The 23,407-nt window shown below is 37.7% G+C and overlaps 1 protein-coding gene across 1 annotated transcript in view; it reads left to right on the forward strand.

Annotated features, from left to right (window-relative positions):
- The window catches only part of LOC126458216 (probable oligoribonuclease), an 81,590-nt gene that overhangs the window by 12,278 nt on the left and 45,905 nt on the right, over positions 1–23,407 (forward strand). The window contains exon 2 of the mRNA XM_050095112.1: positions 11,097–11,200. Coding sequence (XP_049951069.1) covers positions 11,097–11,200 — 104 coding nt within the window. The remainder of the gene's footprint in view (positions 1–11,096; positions 11,201–23,407) is intronic.

Below are 23,407 nucleotides of genomic sequence, written 5' to 3' on the forward strand. Positions count from 1 at the left end.
GCTCCGAAAGCTGGAAATTGTAGGAGAATCTGGAATTCCAAAACCACTCATCACTGATGCAAATGCCAGTAACAGGAAAACCTGGTGCCAAAGCCATAAAACCTGAACCATACGGCAATGGAAAGAAGTCATTTGGTCATTGTCTTGTTTCACACTGTTTCCAAATTCTGACAAAATTTACATCCCAAGAATGGAAGGAGCCGGGGGTTCCATGGACATCTTGGGTACTCTGCATGTCACATTACTGCTATCAAATAAGCATTTTGGCTAATCAAGTCTACCCCATGGTACATTGTTTGTTCCCCAATAGTGATGCTGTGTTCCAAGATGACAGAGCTTCTGGTGACATAGCTTGTATCATCCAGGACTGGTTTTGTGAGCACGAGGATGAGTTGTCACGTCTCCCCTGGCTATCACAGTCACCAGATGCCAATATAATTGAGCTCTTTATTCTACCATGGAGAGAAGGACGTGTGGTAGCCATCCACCTCCATCATCGTTACCTGAACTTGCCACTATTTTGCAGGAAGAAGGATATAAGATTCCTTTGAAAGCCAAACAGAACCTGTATTTATCCATTCTGAAATGACTGGAAGCTATTTTGAATGCCAACAGTTTTCTTACACTATATTAGATGTGGTAATGTGTTGTTGTTCTTGGTGTTTCTGTATTTTTGTCTAGCCTTTGCGCATCACACTAATTACGCAGAGATGAGGCGACATGCACAGGTAGGATAATGTGATGAGCTACTATAAAGGGTGTACATAACATCATCATCACCTTAACAACATGGAACATAGGTTCACATTAACAAGTTATACTACAGGAATAAAACTAAATATGGAGAAGAGAAACATTAAATATGTGTCCTAAAAGGTTTGATACTTGGTCCACTGCTGTCTTTGACCTAGATAAATGGCTTACCAAAGGCATTGAAGAAAGTGTAGAAACTGATATGAGATGTTGATAAAAGTATAAGATATTCAAATACAGATAAGAGAATGAACAGGCTTAAAGCCGGTTCACAGCAAACAGCTTTGTGCGTTAAGATTTTTAATTGTGTAGTTCCAAACAAACAAAGAGTCATGTGTGTTCTTAGGTTTTGTCAGTGAATGTTGTGCTTGAAACACTCTTGATCAAACCCTTTGACAGAGGATGTTAGCTGGAATAACCATAATGATGATACATTATTCTGTCCAAAATTCATTCTACTATTACCAATCCATGTGGCTGCATGACCAAGAGACTTCGAAGGAAATGAAAATGACTTAAAGGATAAGAAATATGGGCGCACACTGGATGCAGCTCCAAGTATGAAATTCTTAGTCATCCAGATGGATAAATAAATCCAGATGGATAAATAAAGTTAGGCAGTACTAGTGTGTGGATGTGTTAACTGAACAGCTCAGTTCTGCCTGCTTGACATTTTGAAATCTCTCTCACTTTGTTAATCTGCAGATATGTGTGTCACTTCTCTTGGTACTGTCCTGCGGCATAATTTTCTGGGGCAGTGCAGCTAATATAAAAAAAGTATTTATTCTACAGCAACGTGCAGCACAATGTTATGACATGTTGATAGCCAGATATCTTGGAGAAGCCTCTTTAGGCACTGTAGCGGTTCACCTACTTTGTTTCTTCGTTTGGTGTCCTTGGTGTCGACGTACTGGGTTGCAACGCTGGCTGAAAAATGGGTTGTGGATTCTGACACTGACTACTGTAAATAATGTAGCCAACAGATGCACAGTTGCGTTTCACAGTCTTTTACTTTCACTTTTCACAACCCCCCAATAATACACAGTTACATATGGCCAGTGCACTATTGTTCTAACTTCCCATAAACCTCATTAATAGTTTGCAGGCGAACATCCACATACTGCTACAATAGTTTCCTGTTGAACATCTACGAGCAGCAAAAGCTAAACCACAATGTTTACGGTTCCTGAAGAATACAAAGGTATGTGTGGAGCAGACACTGTCAATGTTTTAACACATGTCCCAATTGTGTAACACATATTACACTATTAAGTTGATGCATTGTTGTCGTTCTAACCAACACAGTTTCTTCATCTGAAACTCGGCCATGGACTGACTGTTTTGTGACCAAAAAACCGGCCCTTATATATCCCCACAATAATAGGTACTGCACTTACACATTGTACAAAGTTAAATTTACACAAATTACAGTTGAAACTTAACTCATTAAATTAACTGCTTACAGCGAAAAATTGCGTTTTTTAACAATTTCTTCTATTACAAGGGTTAAGTTGAATTATTTGTTTAAATGATGAAATTCACATATATAGTTAAGTAAACAATACTTTTGACAAAACAGTTAATTACTTTGGAATTAAGTGCTGGCTTTGCTAACATGTTTTCGAATAGAGCCAAATAAATCCTTTAAGAATACTCTTAGTTGTTCCTCCAAATGTTAATAATTAGCACAGAATTTATAGTTGTTTGTATGTCAATAACAGAATTTAAGTTATGAAACAATTACTGATGATGTCACCCTGTAACAAAAGATACTAACCAGGCATAGTCAAAATAAATTAGAAAATCAATTACATACATAAAACTAAGCACAAAATTAGATCTGTTGTTATATTCTTTAAAACTAAGGGCCAATCTTTCATTTTTATGAAAATGCAGATTATACTCACGTATGTTAATGGTAAATTGTAAAAAGTGAAAAAAACGAATTTAAGGAGGCAGATGGCAAAACAAGAGGGGAAGTAAAATTATCCCAACTCGCTTCGTCACATCACCCCCTCGTTGGATTGATGAGATAGATACTGCAAATAGCTAAATGGGCAGTTCAGTGGACACAAGTGACACCAGAAATTGGGTTTAACATCTACAGAAAAAGAAATATTACATCTGTGTTTTCAAATTTTAACTTATATGAAGTTACCATATAAAAATCTCCATACAAAATATTGAAGTAGTGTATCATACATTTGTACAAAACATCTACAAGATACACTTTTAATAAAATTTTAGGCATCTTCATCATACATGATGTCCTTTTTGGGTAAGTGATGATTATATACATATAAGATACATATAATTTGATACAAGTCCTGTCTTGCTTAACAAAAAAATTAATCCTCATGGGCAGCAAAGAGTTAAATTACACTGCGCATTGCAGTTCATGTGTGGACAAAAAAATTTCACTTGCTCAATGTTTAGTAATTTTCACAAGCACTTCCACTTTTTCAATCGGCTTTAACGCACTTTCTCATGAAGCTCTCCATGCCTTCAACAGGTCCAAGTGGAAGTTAGTTAGGAAATGCACTGCAATTAATTCCCTTGGAGGTGGTTCTCCTCCGCCACAGTACATGAAAAAATTAGACGAAATACCCTATTTTAGTACACTTACTTTTTCTTCTAACTTAGTCTAAGAAAAAAACATTTAAAATTAATGACAAATGATATAGTCATTACATCATAAATAAATACATGGTTCTTATAACATTACAATAATTACACTAAATTGACTATAGTATGAAAGGTGTGGGCTAATAAAAATTTAAAATCAAGTACACATTACACTACAAAACATGACTCAAAGTCATAACTGTCTGAAACTGGTTAAACTTGAAAGATTTTTGTTTCTTTCCCATTTGCAAAATCGCAAAAACTCAAGATGTGCAGTAGCATAGATTTACTAATCATTACATTATAAAAAAAGGATAGTCACCATCACATAACTTAATTACAACTCAACTCAAAATTAAGGGGATGGAAGTTGTACCAAATCGTAGCCCCACTAGTCTACCCAACTCTGAGCACTACTCTCGTTCAAACAGAAAATTAAATTCTCACAAAATGTTACCAAATAGTTGACCTGTCTGAATGTCCACATGAGTCTAGCATCACAGTTATCAGTTAATCAGCAGAATTACTTTTCTTCATCCCAGTATTACCACTTTAAGCTCATAATTCCTCAGAACACAAATGAAGTTTTTAGATAATCTATAGACCCAATGATGTAGTGTTACATGTGCTGTACCTCACAAAAATATTGCTCTTTCTGTTAATCTCTCATTCCAGCTTAGGTGTCATGAATTGCACAACATACACAGTAGCCAATGTTGCCTAGTTCAAAATTAGATCATCAATACAGTTACACCACACATTTGTTTGTATACAGTTATCTTTTTCATTACTCAATCATGTCTGTCAGTTCCATTATTTTACTTAACTAAGTGAGAAAGGTAACTGGTGGAGTGAATTCTCAAAAAATATCCTTACTGCAGAGACAGACTCCCTAACACTTAAGACCCTAACATTATTCATTATTTTCTTATTTCATTATTGTTTCTTTATCTAATAAATAAACACCTGCTCTGCTTATTTAATGCACAATTGATGCTACTCAGAAACACTCCACAGTAACAGATCCTTATGCAAAGGCAAACTTAACTTTAATTATTGCTCAGACAAAATTATCACTCAGCAAAACTATTATTTCACTGTATTCTAGCAAATTTCTTGATATTCTGGCCTGAATCGTGATATACATACAAACCTTGCTTATTCGTTCCACACACATTACTTCAGGCAACTATGTTTAAAGTTGTAATTCCTTAATTTTAGAAAAGACTGTACCATGACACATTTCTATGGGTAGTTAGTTATCTTCATATACTGACTGCACCGAACACAAACACTTCTATTACACCGCAATTAATATTAATATCTCGTATTCAAGATGATTCTTTACTGCACCTATGAGCTTATTGCTTCAGATGTTAATTATCCTCCACATATGCTGACACCTTTTCTTGCATTACTTATAACTGACACAACATACTTTTTCTAACATATTCCTAAACTTAAGTATCCTACTGCACAAATTACATGAAAGTCGAAGACAGAATGTTTGTGATTCACTTATAGACTACAGATGGGATAATAGAAGAGTTTGACTGCCTCAGGAAACATGAAAAATGAGACAGACAGCTGGGGTAAGCATTATCCCCACATAATGAATCCAACTGAGGATGCTGAACCTCCTACTTTCTATTTGCACAAAAAAATAGTCTCAAATGGTACATCAATGCTGATATTTTGAATTGCCATGAAATTGCCCTCCAACAGCTGACTCGCCAATTCCACAGTTAATAGTACCTCTTGTTTCACACTCTTTGATAGCTTACCAGTAACACTATTAATTTTTGTTCCAGAAACATGTATTACTACTATACCCTCTGTGTTCTTAATTGACTCAAAAATGCTTGTGACATGCCATTCAAATCACTACCACTGTCTAGTAAACACTTAACATGTATACCTTGTACCCTTACTGTTATTACAGGATGCCACACTGACATTTTACTTGCCATGTGTTCTTCTTCATACAACAAATCCTCATTAATCCTTTCCCTGGAAAAGCTATCATCCTGCTTGCCAAATTGATTATCAGAGACAGTCAATTGACAGACTAACTGTCCCCTGTGAATACATTTTTCAAAGTATTATGTATGTAAAAAAAATATTGACTGCTATATGAAAAATTCTTTAGTACACAGCTATGAAACTAGAAACCAATACCATCTGCATCTAGAGAGGAAAAATAAAGTTAAAACTCAGCAGAGCTTGTTGTACAATGCCGTTAAATTATATAATAAATTACCCCAAAATATAAAAGATATCGACACAATTGGACAGTTCAAAACAAAACTAAAATTTTTTTTATTAAATAAAAGTTACTACGCAGTAACGAACTATCTGAATTAAAATATGTAGTGTAATTAAAGTAACCTGCATCATTGTAATTCATGAGGAAATAATTATAATATGAAATCCAGAATTGTACAGTACTACAAGAAAATTACATAAGGATATAAAACTAATGTAAGATACCTCAAAAATGTGTATAAATATTAATTTTACGTGTATAAATTGTAAGTATATTGTATTGTATATGATTTTGCTGACGAAACCCACACAATGTAAATTGGTACATGGATTAATAAAGAAATCAATCAATCAATCACTTCCTCATTACCCCCTTTCAAACTCTAACTCTTCATTAGGCATAACATTACCCTCGTTTATCCTCTCTTTAGTTACCACATGGGCATCATTATTATAAATTCAAATACCTCATCCTCATCACTGCTGGATTCATCACTGCTATCATCATTACAACTACTGTCAGAATCAGACCCACTGTCACTTCCACAGTCCTCAAATATTTGGCTAATTAGTTGATCTTTGTTTCCAGTATTAGACCACAAAACAAAACACCTGACTTCCTTATGTTCTCTTAAAAATTTAACATCCATTTTGACACTTTGGACATCCTGTGCAACATAAAAGCACGCTGTTTCATCACTTAATTTTATTATAGTAAGTTCCTCCTCACCTTTTTTCAGGCAAATCATTAAATTCCCTAATGAAATCCAGTGGATGCACTTCCCCATACGGTTCAAAATTATTAAATTTTTTACAACTAACAAATGAAGGACTGTTTGGGACACTGCATACTCTATGCTTTTGATTTTATACCTCTTCCATCTTTTTCTCCATTTCAGCCAATTTGGAATTTACATTTTTATTTACTTTCAACATTTTTTCCTCTACCACTACTGCATACTTGGTTTCTACTTCTGTTTCTAAATAATTTGGTTCACAAGTTTAACCCTGTTTTCAGCACAAAATTTCCTGGCTGCTTTTACTTCATCTTTACACCGTTTTTCAGGCTGCTCCACCCTCCTACTATAGTCATCACAAAGTTTCTTTCTCTCTTCTACACGTTTACTACTCATTAATGTTAATTTCTCATTAGTATTCTGCTCTACTTTCTTTATACAGGGTGTTACAAAAAGGTATGGCCAAACTTTCAGAAAACATTCCTCACACACAAATAAAGAAAAGATGTTACGTGGACATGTGTCCGGAAACACTTAATTTCCATGTTAGAGCTCATTTTAGTTTCGTCAGTATGTACTGTACTTCCTCGATACACCACCATTTGGCCCAATTGAAGGAAGGTAATGTTGACTTCGGTGCTTGTGTTGACATGCGACTCATTGCTCTACAGTACTAGTATGTAGAATCAACAGGTTAGTGTTCATCACGAACGTGGTTTTGCAGTCAGTGCAATGTTTACAAATGCGGAGTTGGCAGATGCCCATTTGATGTATGGATTAGCACGGGGCAATAGCTGTGGCGCGGTACGTTTGTATTGAGACAGATTTCCAGAACGAAGGTGTCCCGACAGGAAGACGTTCGAAGCAATTGATCGGCGTCTTAGGGAGCACGGAACATTCCAGCCTATGACTCGCGACTGGGGAAGACCTAGAACGACGAGGACACCTGCAATGGACGAGGCAATTCTTCGTGCAGTTGACGATAATTCTAATGTCAGCGTCAGAGAAGTTGCTGCTGTACAAGGTAATGTTGACCACGTCACTGTATGGAGAGTGCTACGGGAGAACCGGTTCGTTTCCGTACCATGTACAGCCTGTGCAGGCACTATCAGCAGCTGATTGGCCTCCACGGGTACACTTCTGCGAATGGTTCATCCAACAATATGTTAATCCTCATTTCAGTGCAAATGTTCTCTTTACGGATGAGGCTTCATTCCAACGTGATCAAATTTTAAATTTTCACAATCACCATGTGTGGGCTGACGAGAATCCGCACGCAATTGCGCAATCACGTCATCAACACAGATTTTCTGTGAACGTTTGGGCAGGCATTGTTGGTGATGTCTTGATTGGGTCCCCTGTTCTGCCACCTACGCTCAATGGAGCACGTTATCATGATTTCATAAGGGATACTCTACCTGTGCTGCTAGAACATGTGCCTTTACAAGTACGACACAACATGTGGTTCATGCACGATGGAGCTCCTGCACATTTCAGTCGAAGTGTTCGTACGCTTCTCAACAACAGATTCAGTGACCGATGGATTGGTAGAGGTGGACCAATTCCATGGCCTCCACGCTCTCCTGACCTCAACCCTCTTGACTTTCATTTATGGGGGCATTTGAAAGCTCTTGTCTACGCAACCCCGGTATCAAATGTAGAGACTCTTCATGCTCGTATTGTGGACGGCTGTGATACAATACGCCATTCTCCAGGGCTGCATCAGTGCATCAGGGATTCCATGCGACAGAGGGTGGATGCATGTATCCTCGCTAACGGAGGACATTTTGAACATTTCCTGTAACAAAGTGTTTAAAGTCACGCTGGTACGTTCTGTTGCTGTGTGTTTCCATTCCATGATTCATGTGATTTGAAGAGAAGTAATAAAATGAGCTCTAACATGGAAAGTAAGTGTTTCCAGACACATGTCCACATAACAATTTTCTTTCTTTGTGTGTGAGGAATGTTTCCTGAAAGTTTGGCCGTACCTTTTTGTAACACCCTGTATTTTCACGACAATCTTTCATTACTGCCTCAAACTTCTTATTTCATTCTGAAAGATTAGAGCTGACTACTGTAATCTCCTTTTTAATTTCTTTCTTCAGTTCATCCTTGAAGCTAACCATGTCAGTTTTAATGCTATCAGTTTTCTTTTCCACCCTATTAATGTCTTTTATAATACTACTAATGTCATCTTCCATACCACTAATGTCTTCTTTCATACTCATATTATTCAAACAACTGAAACTACTCATAATTTGCCTTCACATCGCTTACAAATTTCCATCTGCCATAAACTGTTGCCTTGCTGACTTTTGCTACTAGATTCCTCCTCCTTAATCTTAATGATCTCACCCACTTCAGTACTGTTTTCATCCATTTCGCTCACACCACCACACAATGTAGATGACACTTCTATCATTTCATCTACAATAGGACTTTCACCCCCATGATTCAAAGTTACATTCATGTCTGATTTATAATTACTAGCATCTACAGAAACAGTCCCACTTAGGTCTTTCTGATCACTTAAAAACTTAAGCACTACAGCTTTGTTCTCAGACACACTGTTTTGTTCGTTAAGGTCACTCATTATGTATCACTAAATACAAAACAGATTTTGCTATGAAATACATTATTTTTCAATCACTCGTATCCTGCTGCTGTTGCTGCTGCTGCTGCAGCAGCAGCAGCAGCAGCAGCAGCAGCAGCAGCAGTTGTCATCCAATTCATCATCTGCACGGCTGCGACAAGCTGTAAGGCTCTTTTTTTAATTGTGATTTCATTCCCCTGCCCTGTATGGGCAGGGGAGGGCTGTCAGCGGCACAATCCGCCGCTCTTCAGCCGAGTGACATGACAACTAAAATAAGAATGAAATGTTACATACAGAAGGCAATAAAAAAGGGGAACATAAAACAGAGTAATGGGAGAAAATGGAGGTAAAAATAGACTGACATGGAGACGTTCGTGGGGGACAGTTAAAAAAGTCACCAGAAAGTGTAAGGCTCTCAGCGAGGCGTCTTGTTTATCTCCGGTTGGTTGTTGGTTGTTTTTTGGGGAAGGAGACCAGACAGCGTGGTCATCGGTGTCATCGGTTTAGGGAAGGAAGTCGGCCGTGCCCTTTCAGAGGAACCAGCCTGGCATTTGCCTGGAGTGATTTAGGGAAATCACGGAAAACCTAAATCAGGATGGCCGGACGCGGGATTGAACCGTCGTCCTCCCGAATGCGATTTATCTCCGGTCAGCTGTGTCCATCTGCATGCTGATTGGCTGCTCCTGTACTCAGCGGCTGCTTCCATAGAACCTGCTCGCTGATTGGCTGCTGTTGTACTGCACTGTAAACCGCTGTTGAGTTTACTGTTCAAAGTTTGCGAGTCCTTGTTGTTTGCGGCTACGTACAATACTCCTCACTCAAGGCACCTTACATAGCAGTTTGCTTACTTTATTTCTTCGTTTGGTGTCCTCAGTGTCAAAGTACTCCATTGCTACACTGTCTGAAAAATGGGTTGCTGATTCTGACACTGACTACTGTACATAATGTAGCCGACAGATGCACAGTTGCGTTTCACAGTCTTTTACTTTCACTTTTCATAACCCCCCAATAATACACAGTTACATACGGCCAGTGCACTATTGTTCTAACTTCCCGTAAACCTCATTAATAGTTTGCAGGCTAACATCCACATACTGCTACAGTAGTTTCCTGTTGAACATCTATGAGCAGTTCTTGAAGAATAGAAAGGTACATGTGGAGCAGACACTGTCACTGTTTTAACAAATGGCCTAATTGTGTAACACTTATTACACTGTTAAGTTGATGCATTGTTGTCATTCTAACCAACACAGGTTCCTCGACTGAAACTTGGCCTTGGACTGACTGTTTCATGATCCACAACCGAGCTCTTATATATTTTCACAATAATAGGTACTGAAACTACACACTGTTCGTAGTTAAATTTACAGAAATTACAATTAAATCTTAACTCATTAAATTAACTACATACATCAAAAAATTGTGTCTTTTTAACAGTTTCTTCTACTGCAAGGGTTAACCCGAATTATTTGTTTAAAGGAGGAAACTAACATATGTAGTTACGTAAACAATATGTTTGAGAAAACTGTCAATTACTGTGGAATTAAGTGCTGGCTTTGCTAACATGTTTTCGAATAGAGCCAAATAAATCCTTTAAGAATATTATTAGTTGTTCCTTCAAATGTTTATAGTTAGTACAGAATTTATATTTGTTTATATGTCAATAATAGAATGTAACTTACAAAACAATTACTCATGTCACCCTATAACAAAAGATACTAACTAGGCATAGTCAAAATAAAATAGAAAATCAATTACATACATAAAACTAAGCACAAAATTAGGTTTGTTGTTATATTCTTTAAACTAAGGACCAATCTTTGTCTTTTATGAAAATGCAGATTATACTCACGTATCTTAATGGTAAATCGTAAAAAGTGAAAAAACGAATTTAAGGAGGCAGATGGCAAAACAAGAGGGAAAGTAAAATCATCCCAGCTTGCTTTGTCACAGCGCCTTGGTGTTTCTTCCAGTTATGTGCCAGTACATATACTCCCAAATGATATTTGTTGTTCTGAATAACTGTCAAATTGAGTAAATGAACACTGCTTATAGTTTGTTGTTAGTAAGCTTTACAGCTCCTTCTAGCTGTTAATAAATTTTGAATCATGATTTATTTTCAGGTCAACTGCCGTCTGCAACTGCTGCTTTTTATCAGACATCACCTCAGAGAATGTGTGAACGACTTAAAATGCCAGGAGACTATCTTGTGTGGATGGATATGGAGGTGAGAACATAAGTTACTAACAGAATTTTCTTTTCAATGCTGTAGAATAAAATGTTCCTGGTCTATATGAGGAACTCTTTCCGTAAACGTGTAGATGAGGCATTACTTTTTTGTTAGCTTGAAAACCACGCACAAAAATATTAATAGTGTTTTTCTATTTTGTACCTTATTCTTCTTTTATTTAGTTATTTATTTTTATGGTGATATACATGTCACAAGTACAAATTTCTCATATATGTAAATGGACTTGCGTGCAACACAATCGTGCAGAATTAATTAGTGTTGCAGATTTTTTTTTTTTTTTTGTTTGTTGTTGTTAATAACCTACAGCAACAGAAGAAGTTGTAAGAATATGTTCAGAGAATTATCATATGGTTTTCTGCAAATGTATATTTCATTCTACACATCAACAGGTATAACATCAATAACAAATATAAAACTGGGTAAGGGATAATAAGGACACCAGAACCTTCCAGGTTTCCTAGGTATGCATATTCATGAGGATTTAAATTGAAATAACAAACATTTTATAGGTTCTTAACAACAAAATTTAGGCTTGTTGCATTTTCTCGTTGAAAGTTTTGGAGGAAAACAACAAATCATTAAGATAACATATTTTGCTTATTTCCCCTCAATACTGTCATATATCTTTTGGCATAATTCATCTTTAAGAAAGTAAGTTTCATTGCATGGTAAGCATTCCATAAAAATAATATGTGATGTCCACCCACAATTGTATTCTAGACAACTGTTTACCACATATAGGAGGCATTAATGCACACATAGTAGAAACAAAAAAGAATACTAAAAATATTTATGCCTTCAGATAAAAACCTTCATCAGAAGTAAAACTCTCACACAACAACAATAACAAAAACAACAACAACAGCAACAACTACTCTCACATGAATGGCTATTGTCTCCAGGTACTAAGGCCTGAGCGCCTGGAGGCTCAAAGGATGGACTTTGTAGGAAAACTTAAATATTCCTAGTAATTTTTTGTTGTTGTGCTTGTCTGCATTTCAATATCCTCTTCGTGGTGAGTAGCAGTCTATCCTTTCTGTACTGTTACTCCATACTGGACCTTCCATTCTTTGTTTGAGTTAGATGTATTAACTACAGCATCACAGTACATATTTTCTTTAAAGACCTTTATTATACAAGGCATCTTCACAAAACAAGTGTACCAGATTTTTATGGAGACTGACATCAAAATCATTCATTAGAACTAGATATGACAATCTTCTCATAAGATTCGTACAACATCAAAAGTCATATATGAACCAAGTCTGTACCTGTGCTGTCGAGTCCTTTGGGATCACCAGATGAATAAGTTTATTGTCCTCGGATATGAAGGTCAAAATTATTTTTTCTCTCTGACTACCCACCTTTTCATAGTTTTAAAAGAATGTGTTGGATTGAGAATTCGAGAATCTCTTTTTGAAGCCCCAGATGCTCTCGTAAGAGCATCAAAATCTGGTAATCAAATGGCTGACTAGATCAAAAAGTATTTGAAAGATGTTTTCTTTCCCAGTGAGTGAGAAACATCTGTAGAATTGGTAGATTGTTAGGGCTGTCAGTGTGAAAGAACCGTATAGAGCACCACGCCTGAGGACATGGAACTTGTTCACCTGATGATTCCCAAGGGCTCAACAGCAAATGAGATATATATCGCTTTCGATGTTGGAAAAACTTTGACAAGATTTTCAGATCTTGCTCTGATGAACAATTCTGATGTCAATCTCCACTTGAGAAACAATATAAATATGCTGCAGTCACTAGTACATAGTCAATTCTTTTTGTCCAGGCTTGCCAATGTACTGAAATGTGGCTGATAAAAATCAGGATATTTAGAGGATCACCTGCGACAGTTTGAAATCCTGACAATTTTTTTTTTATATTGTGTTTTCCATCGTGTATATTATGTGAAGAAATTTCTTTCATTTTATGTGCATCGTGTAAGGAAACATTATTTTTTAAGCATTTATTTACAGATTAAATAATGAAAATGATTTTGTATCATCATAATGAGTTACTAATTATTTTCAATTAATGTAATAGACATGTGTGAAATGGTGAAAAAGGAAAAAGAAAGTAAATTTAAAATAACAATTTAACATGTAGAATAAATATACTAATAACAGATATTTATATTTTAATTAGGTATGTTGAAAATACTCTGTCCGCACATTGTGTATAGCTTATTTTGCAAAAATGGCATTTCAGAGACGAGCTTTATTACACATGGATGTATGTTGCTTGAAAGCTTCTTCAATTTATGATGTAACAAAAGTTTTTCTTTTTCAAAATTCATTAATGGTTGTGTGGTATTTTGAAAAATTTCAAATTATTACAAAATTCGATCATACAGTTATCAAGACCATTAATGACACATCAACTTTCATATAGAAACATTTTTCATATATAACCATTTCTAAAATATTACCTCCAAACCCAATATGACAAATTACCTTATAGGGTGTATTTTACCCTTTAAGGTCAAATTGGGCACAAACAAGAAAATACGTATTGCATTATCTCCCCCCCCCCCCCCCCCCCCCGCCCCCCTCCACACACACACACACACACACACACACACACACATATACACACACACACACACAGTTTCATCAAGATCGTTTACTGGTGCTTGGGAATGTTCCCTTGTTAGTTACTACCCCTCAAAAAGCCACTGCCTGTTATGGTAATAGTACACTTACTTTCTGAACATGGCTCATAAATAATACATTTGAAATCAGAAGGGCTGATTTTCATAATTACCAGAAAAATTACACTGTTATTCTTACTTCATTACTCATTAAAACTGAGTGCAGTTCAGAAAGAGGTGCATAATGATAATCCTGCTGTCAAAATCTTTGATTACTACCCATAGATAGGAAATGCCTGACATGTGGCTTGCTTTCAAATTTAACTGTAAACTGTAATGTTCCTTCTGGACATCCCACTTCACCCACAGAAGAATTTTTGCTCAGTGCATAGACTCCACGTGTTACCACTGTAGATAAATACTAACAGTGTTCTTCTGAGTGTTCTTCTGTTGCCTCCATTTTATGCACAATATTTCGATGACTGATTCAGCTGTCCTCTTCAGGTGCTGCAAGTTTTCCTGTTACGTGTACTTGCTGCCTGGTATCCAACCAGATAGAGAGGACACATAACAGCAGTACTTGCAGCACCTGAAGAAAGTAGCTGGGTCTTGAAATATTATGCATGAAATGGAAACAGCAACTCTGCAGGACACAAGAGAGTACAGTGGAGATCAGTTTCACCGAGAAACCATGAGAGATCGTGAGATACAAGGCCTGTGTAAAAAGTATCCGACCTATGGCCAGAAAAAATATTTCAAATACCTAACGGGGTTGGGACCCTAATCACCTTCAAAGTAGGCCCTTTGTGCTTGCACACACTTAGCCCATCGATCCTTCCACTGCTGGAAACACCTCTGGAAGTCTTCTTTTGGAATGGTGTTCAGCTCCATCATTGTGTTCCGCATTATCTCTTCTCTGTTCTCAAAACGGGAGCCCTTCAGTGGTGTCTTCAATTTTGGAAACAACCAGAAGTCACAAGGAGCCATGCCTGGAAAATAGGGAGGTTGGCAAATGGCTGTAATTCCATGTTTGGCCAATAAATTTTGGATCAAGTGGGATGAATGTGCGGGGATGTTGTTATGATGCATTGCCAGTTTTTCGCTGTCCACAAGTCTGGTCTTTTGCACCGAACTGTGTCACAGAGTTGTCGGAGATCATCTTTATAGTACTCCTTTGTCATTGTCATCAAGGAAGACAGTCAGCATCACCTTGATTTTGCTTCGTACATGCCGCACTTTCTTCGGCCTTGGAGACTCGAAATGCTTCCATTGCGACAACTGTCTTTTTGTTTCTGGCTCGTATCCGTACACCCATGACTATCTCCAGTTATCACAGTGTTCAGAAACCCAGGATCAGTGTTGGTGGTGTTAAGAAGGTCCTGTACAATGTCAAAACGAAGGTCTTTTTGTTCCAGCGACAACAACGTGGGCACGAGTTTCATAGCTACTCGGTGTATCTTCAAATCATCATGCAAAATTTTATGTGCAGAATCTTTACTCACTCCAACCTCTTAGGAAATCTCCCGCATGGTCAAACGACTATCTGCCATCACCAAATTTTGCACCCTCTCAACAACAGCTGCACTTTGAGCAGTTTGGGGCCTGCCAAAAGGCTGGTCACTCTCCACTGATGTGCAACCATTTTTTAATCTGTTGAACCACTCCTTAATTTGTGTTACACCCATCGCATCTTCTCCAAATACCCGCTGAATCTTATGAATTGCTTCGCTTTAAGAATCACCAAGCTTTTGAGAAAATTTGATGCAGTATCTTTGCTCAACACGTTCAGTCATCTTGAGAGAATCAGTAATTTGATGAACACGTTGTGTAGCACCTCACTCGGTGACCAATAGGCAGAGACTGACGTGGAAGGCAGGAACAAAATTCACACGTGCGCATAAAGGTCTCTTCCTTTACTGTGTACAGTGGCGCTGCGCTATTGTCTCTATTTTGCGTGGGAAAATCAAAGGTCGAATACTTTTCAGACAGACATCACACATACTGGTCTGAAGATGGTCTATCTATAACCAAAGCCGATTACCAGAAAAATAAACACCATTTTCAATGTAGACTGATTGTTTTTTGTTAAGTCACAATACAAGATCACAGTTGTTCCAATTATGACTACAAAAATTATTAACGAGCTTATTAGCATTTTTGGAACACAGATTCGACAAATCGTTGATAGATTTCCAGAAATAAAGCTCCAGTTGTCTACACGCTGGTCATGCAATTCCCATAAATTATGTGCTGGTGGTTTTTGGATGCGAAGCTGGCACTTAATAGCCCAGATGTGTCCCATCGGGTTCAGATCAGGTGAACTGGGAAGCGAAGACATCAATGTGAGTTGTCGATCGTGCTTCTCCAACCAGTGTTGCATGATCCAGGCCTTGTGAAATGGACATTTGAATTGCATCACCACACACAGATCCATCGTGGGCTGTAATTATTGTATGGCAACAAAATTTGGTCGGTGTGCTAATGAGTTAATATAGAAGCAATTTATGCTGGAAAAAAATTAGTTCCAATTTTGGCCACCTGGTGAAAATCTAGCACTGTACAGCACCTTGTCAATGTCTTTCATGCTCATATTGAACAAATTGTATAACCAGTGGTTCATAAAAAAAAAATCAACATTTTACTTTTTCACTTGTTTGACCTTTCCTGTCCATATATCACTCCTAATCCATTACGTATGGAAACATTTCTATGCGTATTTCTTACATTCACAGTGCCAGATTTACACCTGGTGGCCAAAAGTGGAACCAATTTTTTACAGTGTAAATCAGTTCTGCATTAATGTGTTAGAATATCTACCAAGTTTTGTTGCCTTACGATAATTACAGTCTATACTGGACCTCTGTGACTAGCTACACTTTAACTATTACGACCTGGTATCTTCTGAGTAAGGCAGTTAGGAATGGTAAAAAAAACCACCGTGTTTTAATAACAAAATTCAGAAAACTCTGAGAAAACAGAAATTTTTGCATTCTTTGTTTGAAAAATAACATGTAAATGTCCACAAGCTAAAGTTAGGAGAATTCATATGGCTCCATGAAGCACACAGTTACATCCACAATTGTACCCAAGTGAAACTTCTTTCTGAGAAGACAAGAATATTATAATAAAATAATCAAATGGATTGACCGTATTTACTTGAATCTAAGCTGCACTGAAAAATGAGACTGCAAATCAAGGAAAACAAATTTTCCTGAATCTAAGCCACACCTGAAATTGGAGACTCAAAATTCAAGGGGAGCGGAAAGTTTTAGACCGCACCTCCAAATTGAAACAAAGTTAGTCCACTGTAACATGAGACACAATTTAGGTTGAATGGATGAAGATACATCTACAGTAGTTTGGCTCGAGTCGAGTCTTAGCAGTTAAGCTTTACCAGGTAGCCATTGCTGTGCGTCATGCGCTCCGTCCGTATTTATACGGGTACCCTTTCTTTTTCACGTGCTTCGTCTGGTTTGAATCGATTGCTTATTTTGCTTTGATCTGATAAGTGCCATTCTCTTTGTTATAGGTGTTTACGTCACTCTAAGCTGAAAAATGCATTATTGTATTATGCCATGCATTGTTTTTCGCATTCTGATAATGAGTGTTTACAACCTGTCATCGCTCACGGTATGGCTTGCTTTTCTGTGCACTACCGCCTCTTACAAAAAAACAAAAAAAAAAAAAAAAGAGAGGAATTGTCTCATTAGCGAAACAATGGCAATAGACTCCTATTTGTTGCTACTTATACTGCTGCTTCCTTTGATAATGATCAACAAGAACCAAATAATAGACTGCGTATGATAGAAAATGTTTTGAATGAGAGTTTAGCGAAAATTTTTCTCCATTTGAAAATCTTTGCAGACGCCTCTTTAGTACATTACATTCTGCACAGAAATCAGAGTCATCTTAGATTTAAAAATCTAGTCAGTTGCCGTACTTCAGTTCTGACTGTATCACTATTCAGCATAATACCAATATAAACATACATGATATGTATATTCTTCCGCATTTGCTGTTGTCTAACTCAAGTTTCATAGTTTATTAGGCAGACAGGATTTAAAAGAGATAGCAGCAAACACGAAAGAATACATGGCATAATGTTTACATTCGTATTATTCTTATGGTGAAGAGAATATTGCATGTGATTCAAGATTCATAAAAGTTCCTATTAGCAACCATCTCTTGTTACAGGTAGGAAAAAATTCAGAATGTAAAGTTGGCCATATTGACATACATCCCAAACAGTCTTGCCAGTCGGATTTTCATAGTAGATTTTTAGTGATAACTTCAAATGCAGTGTGTGTTGTAGTCTTCAGTCCGTAGACTGGTCTGATGCAGCTCTCCACACTTTTCTATCATGTACAATGCAGAGTAGCAACACTTATAAAATAAGAATGAAAACAACTTAGAAATTAAATGCTGAAATTTTAAAACAAAATTTTATTAGGTTTGTAATACATCTTATATGAAATGTCTAAACTATCAGGCATGATTATGAATCACTATCACTCGATTCTTTGTTGCTCAGTTCTTCATACAGAGCATCGTCCTCCATACCATCTAGTGCATTGGATATCAAACATTTTTTAAATGCTTGTTGCACAGTCTGATTTGGAACACACTTGCATGCATCATAAATCCATTGGCACACTTGCGACAAACTTGCACGTTTTACACATCCTGTTGGTGTCAGTTGTCTGTCGCTTTTCGAAAGCCAGTCTGTGTACATATGCTTAAGCTTGTTCTTAAATGGTTTATTCAAACAGATGTCAAGTGGTTGCAGAATTGACGTCATCCCGCTTGGAATTACTGACAAGTCCGTTTTGCTTTCCTCTAAGTTTCGTATTACTGCAGGTGATGTATGGCCTGCATATGCATGTAATACCAACAGGCTGTGTAAACCAAGCATTGCGCCAGGACAACAATTCCACACATGCCTAATCAATTCCAGCACCATGTCCTCCGAAAGCCACCCTGTTTTGTTTGCTCGTACAATTACAGTTTTTGGAAACACTTCCTATTTCGGTAAAGTCTTTCACTTGAAAACTATGAATGGGGATAATTTATGTCCATCTGTTGTGGAAGCAAGCATGACGGACATCCGCTGTTTTTCACCCCCTGATGTAGGAACACTTATGTCTTTCTTTCCTTTGGCGTCAACCGTATAATTTGACGGCTTGTCAAAATATACAGGAGTTTGGTCAGCATTTCCTATCTGACCAAGAAGGTATTGCTTTTCTGTGCGCCGCCTAATTATGAAGTGCTGAAATTCCACAAGTTTTTCTTCATAATTTTTTGGCAGCTTCTGTGCAACTGAAGTTCGCCTCCGAAGTGAAAAACCCCAGTGCTTCATAAACAGATCAATCCAGCTGCGAATAGCCTTAAAATTTTCGATTTTTTGCTCTCTAGCAATTTCACATGCCTTAATTTTTAAAATTTCGGCATTCACAGGCAGGAATTTCTGACGCTGTTCCTTAACAAATTCATTTAAAGTCACTTCCAGTGCATGATATTGGCCACACTTTGGCCCACTAAATGCTTTCCTGCTATTTGAACATTCAAATAATTTGTCTGTCTGCCGTTGCCATCGCCTGACGTTGCTCTCATCAATCCCGTATCGCAGACCTGCAGCACGATTAGAACTTTGTTGTGCAAAAGAAATAACTCCCCTCTTGAATTTGGCACTATAATGAAAGCGCTTCATTATGGTTCACTAACGCCAACAAGTGTTTCAAAAAATTCCATGAAGTAATAGGTGCCGCTACATGAAATTTTAATAAGCCCCAGCGTATCAACTCGTGCAACAATCCTAAAGCCTTGTACATTGTTGGTACTTGTGTGTAAAGAAATTTATTTATGTTGCTACAAATATTTGAAAGGCTGCTACATTCGAAGATGAACAATACGGAATTTATATTTACTTCGTTGGATAAAGTATGAAAATGAAAATGCAGTGGTCAAAACTCGGGGCGGAGAAAAAACCTCGTCTTCCAACTTCTTTTAAATTTATTTCCTGACGCAAAAGTTTTGACGCCAGTATTTATCTTTGTGCTGGCAAAGCATGCCTGTGTAGCACTACATATATTCGGCAGCATAAGTTAGTTTAGACAGTGCCTACCAACATTTTTCAGAACTTCCGCTTACTTTGCACTCGATTCTAAGCCGCAGGCTGTTTTTTGGATTACAAAAACCAGAAAAAAAGTGCGGCTTAGATTCGAGTAAATACGGTGAAGACTTCTGTTCAGTCACTTGCCAACCACTCTGGTGTGGCAATAGAAGACAGTGAATTGTACAGACCTACTGTCTACATATACATCTATACTTCGCAAACCATTGTGAGGTGCGTGGCATAGGATGCATTCCATTGTATCAGTTATTAGGGTTTCTTCCTGTTCCATTCCCATATGAAGTGTGGGAAGAATGACTATTTGAATGTGTCTGTGTGTGCAGTAATTATTCTAATCTTACTCTCACAGTCTGTATGTGAACAGTATGTAGGAGGTTGTAGTATATCCCTAGAATAATCATTTAAAGCCGGCTCTTGAAACTTTGTTAATAGACTTTCTTGGGATAGTTTACATCGTATCTTCATGGGCCTACCAGTTCAGTTCCTTCAGTATCTCTGACACTCTCCCATGGATTAAACAAACCTGTTATCATTTGTGCTGCCCTTCTCTGCATACATTCAATATCACCTGTTAGTCCTATCTGGTACAGGCCCCACACATTTGAGCAATATTCTAGAACCGGTAGCAAGAGTGATCTGTAAGCAATCTCTTTTGTATGTTGATTGCAGTTCCTCAGTATTCTAAAAATAAACTGAAGTCCACCACCTGCTTTCCCCATGACTGAACCTATGTGATCATTCCATTTTATATCCATACAAAGTGTTACACCCAGATATTTCTATGAGTTGGCCAATTCCAACTTATTGATATTCTAGTCATAGAATACTAAGGTTTTTCATTTTGTGAAGTGCAAAATTTTACATTTCTTAACACTTGAAGCAAGTTGCTTATCTCTGCCAGCAACCATTACAAACTTGGTTTCAGATAAAGCACGGTTTAAACAGAGTTTGAAAGACTTTTTGATGGGCAACTCCTGCTCTGTAGATGAATGTCTTGACAGGGACTGTTGGCCAACTTAAGTAAAAATGTCTGTTAGATTTCAGTTTTGACAGCACTTGGTCACAACATTCAAGATTAGGTATTTTGTGTATGATAAATTTATTAAAAGTGCGTAACAGTGTTTCATTCTGACAGACTGTTAATTCTGTAAATATTATCAGTTCCAGTTTACTGTAATGTATTCACATATTTTGACAATCTCCTGACAAATGATCAGAGTAGTAAGTTTACATCCAAATGTTTTATATTTTTTTATGTTATACTTTCTGACATGTTCCAGACCCATGAGAATCATTTCATTTTTGGGTGTTTGAAATGAAAACTGAATCTGATCTGATCTAATCTGCACCACTTTGAAATCTCATCAAGACTGCCTGTATTATGTAGCTTCTTTCAGATAGAACTTCATTACAGACAACTGCATCATCTCTAAAAAAACCTGCTTTTACTATTAACATTGTCTGCAAAGTCATTAATATTCAACATGAAAAGCGAAGGTGGATGATGGAGCCCCTTAGGGAAATAGCGGAAAGGTAGGGAAAGAAGCCCAGTGTTCACTCTGTCTGCTTGCCAGGGGGTCTCATCCGAGATGTGGAGCCCTGCAGGCAGCGATATAGAGCACTGGGTGCACCCGACTGCAAATTGTTGCTCATGTCGGCACCAGTGACTCCTGCCGTCTGGGATCAGAGGTCATCCTCATTTCATACAGATGGTTGGCAGAGTTGGTGAAGGCGGAAAGCCTCGTTCGCGGGGTGGTATCTGAGCTAACTATTTGTAGTATCGTTCCCAGAACTGATTGCGGTTGTCTGGTTTGGAGCCGAGTGGAAGGCTTAAACCAGAGGCTCAGACGATTCTATGGAGATCTGGGGTGCAAATTTCTCGACCTCCGCTATCGGGTTGAGAAATGTTCGGTCCCCCTGAATAGGTCAGTCGTGCACTACACGCAGGAAGCGGCTACAAGGGTAGCGGAGTAAGTGTGGAGTGCACATGTGGGGTTTTTAGGTTAGAGAATTCCCTCCCTAGGCCCGACAAGACACCTCCTGAGACGCGACAAGGTGGTAGTAGGCAAAATGCAACAGGGAATAACAATATTAATGAGGTAATAGTAAACTGCAGGAGCATCTATAGAAAGGTCCCAGAACTACTCTCATTAATAAACAGCCACAATGCCCACATAGTACCAGGGACAAAAAGTTGGCTGCACCAAATGCAAACAGTAATGAAATTCTAAACTCAGATTGGAATGTATACTGCAGAGACAGACTGGACAGTGAAGGGGGAGGTTTGTTTATAGCGATAAAAAGTGCAATAGTATCGAAGGAAATTGACAGAGATTCGAAATGTGAAACAATTTGGGTGAAGGTCACAGTTAAAGCAGGCTCAAACACGGTAATTGGATGTCTCTATAGGCCCCCTGGCTCAGCAGCTGTTGTTGCAGAACACCTGAAGGAGAATTTGGAAAATATTTCGAGTAGATTTCCCGACCATGTTATAGTTCTGGGTGGAGATTTTAATTTGCCAGATATAGACTGGGAGACTCAAATGTTTATAACGGGTGGCAGGGATAAAGAATCCAGTGAAATTTTTTTAAGTGCATTATCTGAAAACTACCTTGAGCAGTTAAACAGAGAACCGACTCGTGGCAATAACATATTAGACCTTCTGGTGACAAACAGACCCAAACTATTTGAAACAGTTAACGCAGAATAGGGAATCAGCGATCATAAAGCAGTTACTGCATCGATGATTTCAGCCGTAAATAGAAATATTAAAAAAGGTAGAAAGATTTTTCTGTTTGTCAAAAATGACAAAAAGCAGATTTCAGAGTACTTGACGGCTCAACACAAAAGTTTTGTCTCAAGTACAGATAGCGTCGAGGATCAGTGGACATAGTTCAAAACCATCGTACAATATGCATTAGACGAGTATGTGCCAAGCAAGATCGTAAGAGATGGAAAAGAGCCACCATGGTACAACAACCGAGTTAGAAAACTGCTGTGGAAGCAAAGGGAACTTTACAGCAAACATAAGCATAGCCAAAGCCTTGCAGACAAACAAAAATTACGTGAAGCAAAATGTAGTGTGAGGAGGACTATGCGAGAGGGGTTCAATGAATTCGAAAGTACAGTTCTATGTACTGACTGGGCAGAAAATCCTAAGAAATTTTGGTCTTATGTCAAAGCGGTAGGTGGATCAAAACAAAATATCCAGACACTCTGTGACCAAAATGGTACTGAAACAGAGGATGACAGACTAGAGGCCGAAATACTAAATGTCTTTGGAAAGCTGTTTCACAGAGGAAGACTGCACTGTAGCTCCTTCTCTAGATTGTCATACAGATGACAAAATGGTAGATATCAAAATAGATGACAGTGGGATAGAAAAACAATTAAAATCGCTCAAAAGAGGAAAGGCCACTGGACCTGATGGGATACCAGTTCGATTTTACACAGAGTACGTGAAGGAACT

Source organism: Schistocerca serialis, chromosome 2 (assembly GCF_023864345.2).
Source record: "Schistocerca serialis cubense isolate TAMUIC-IGC-003099 chromosome 2, iqSchSeri2.2, whole genome shotgun sequence".
In the NCBI taxonomy this organism is placed as follows: Eukaryota; Metazoa; Arthropoda; class Insecta; order Orthoptera; family Acrididae; genus Schistocerca; species Schistocerca serialis.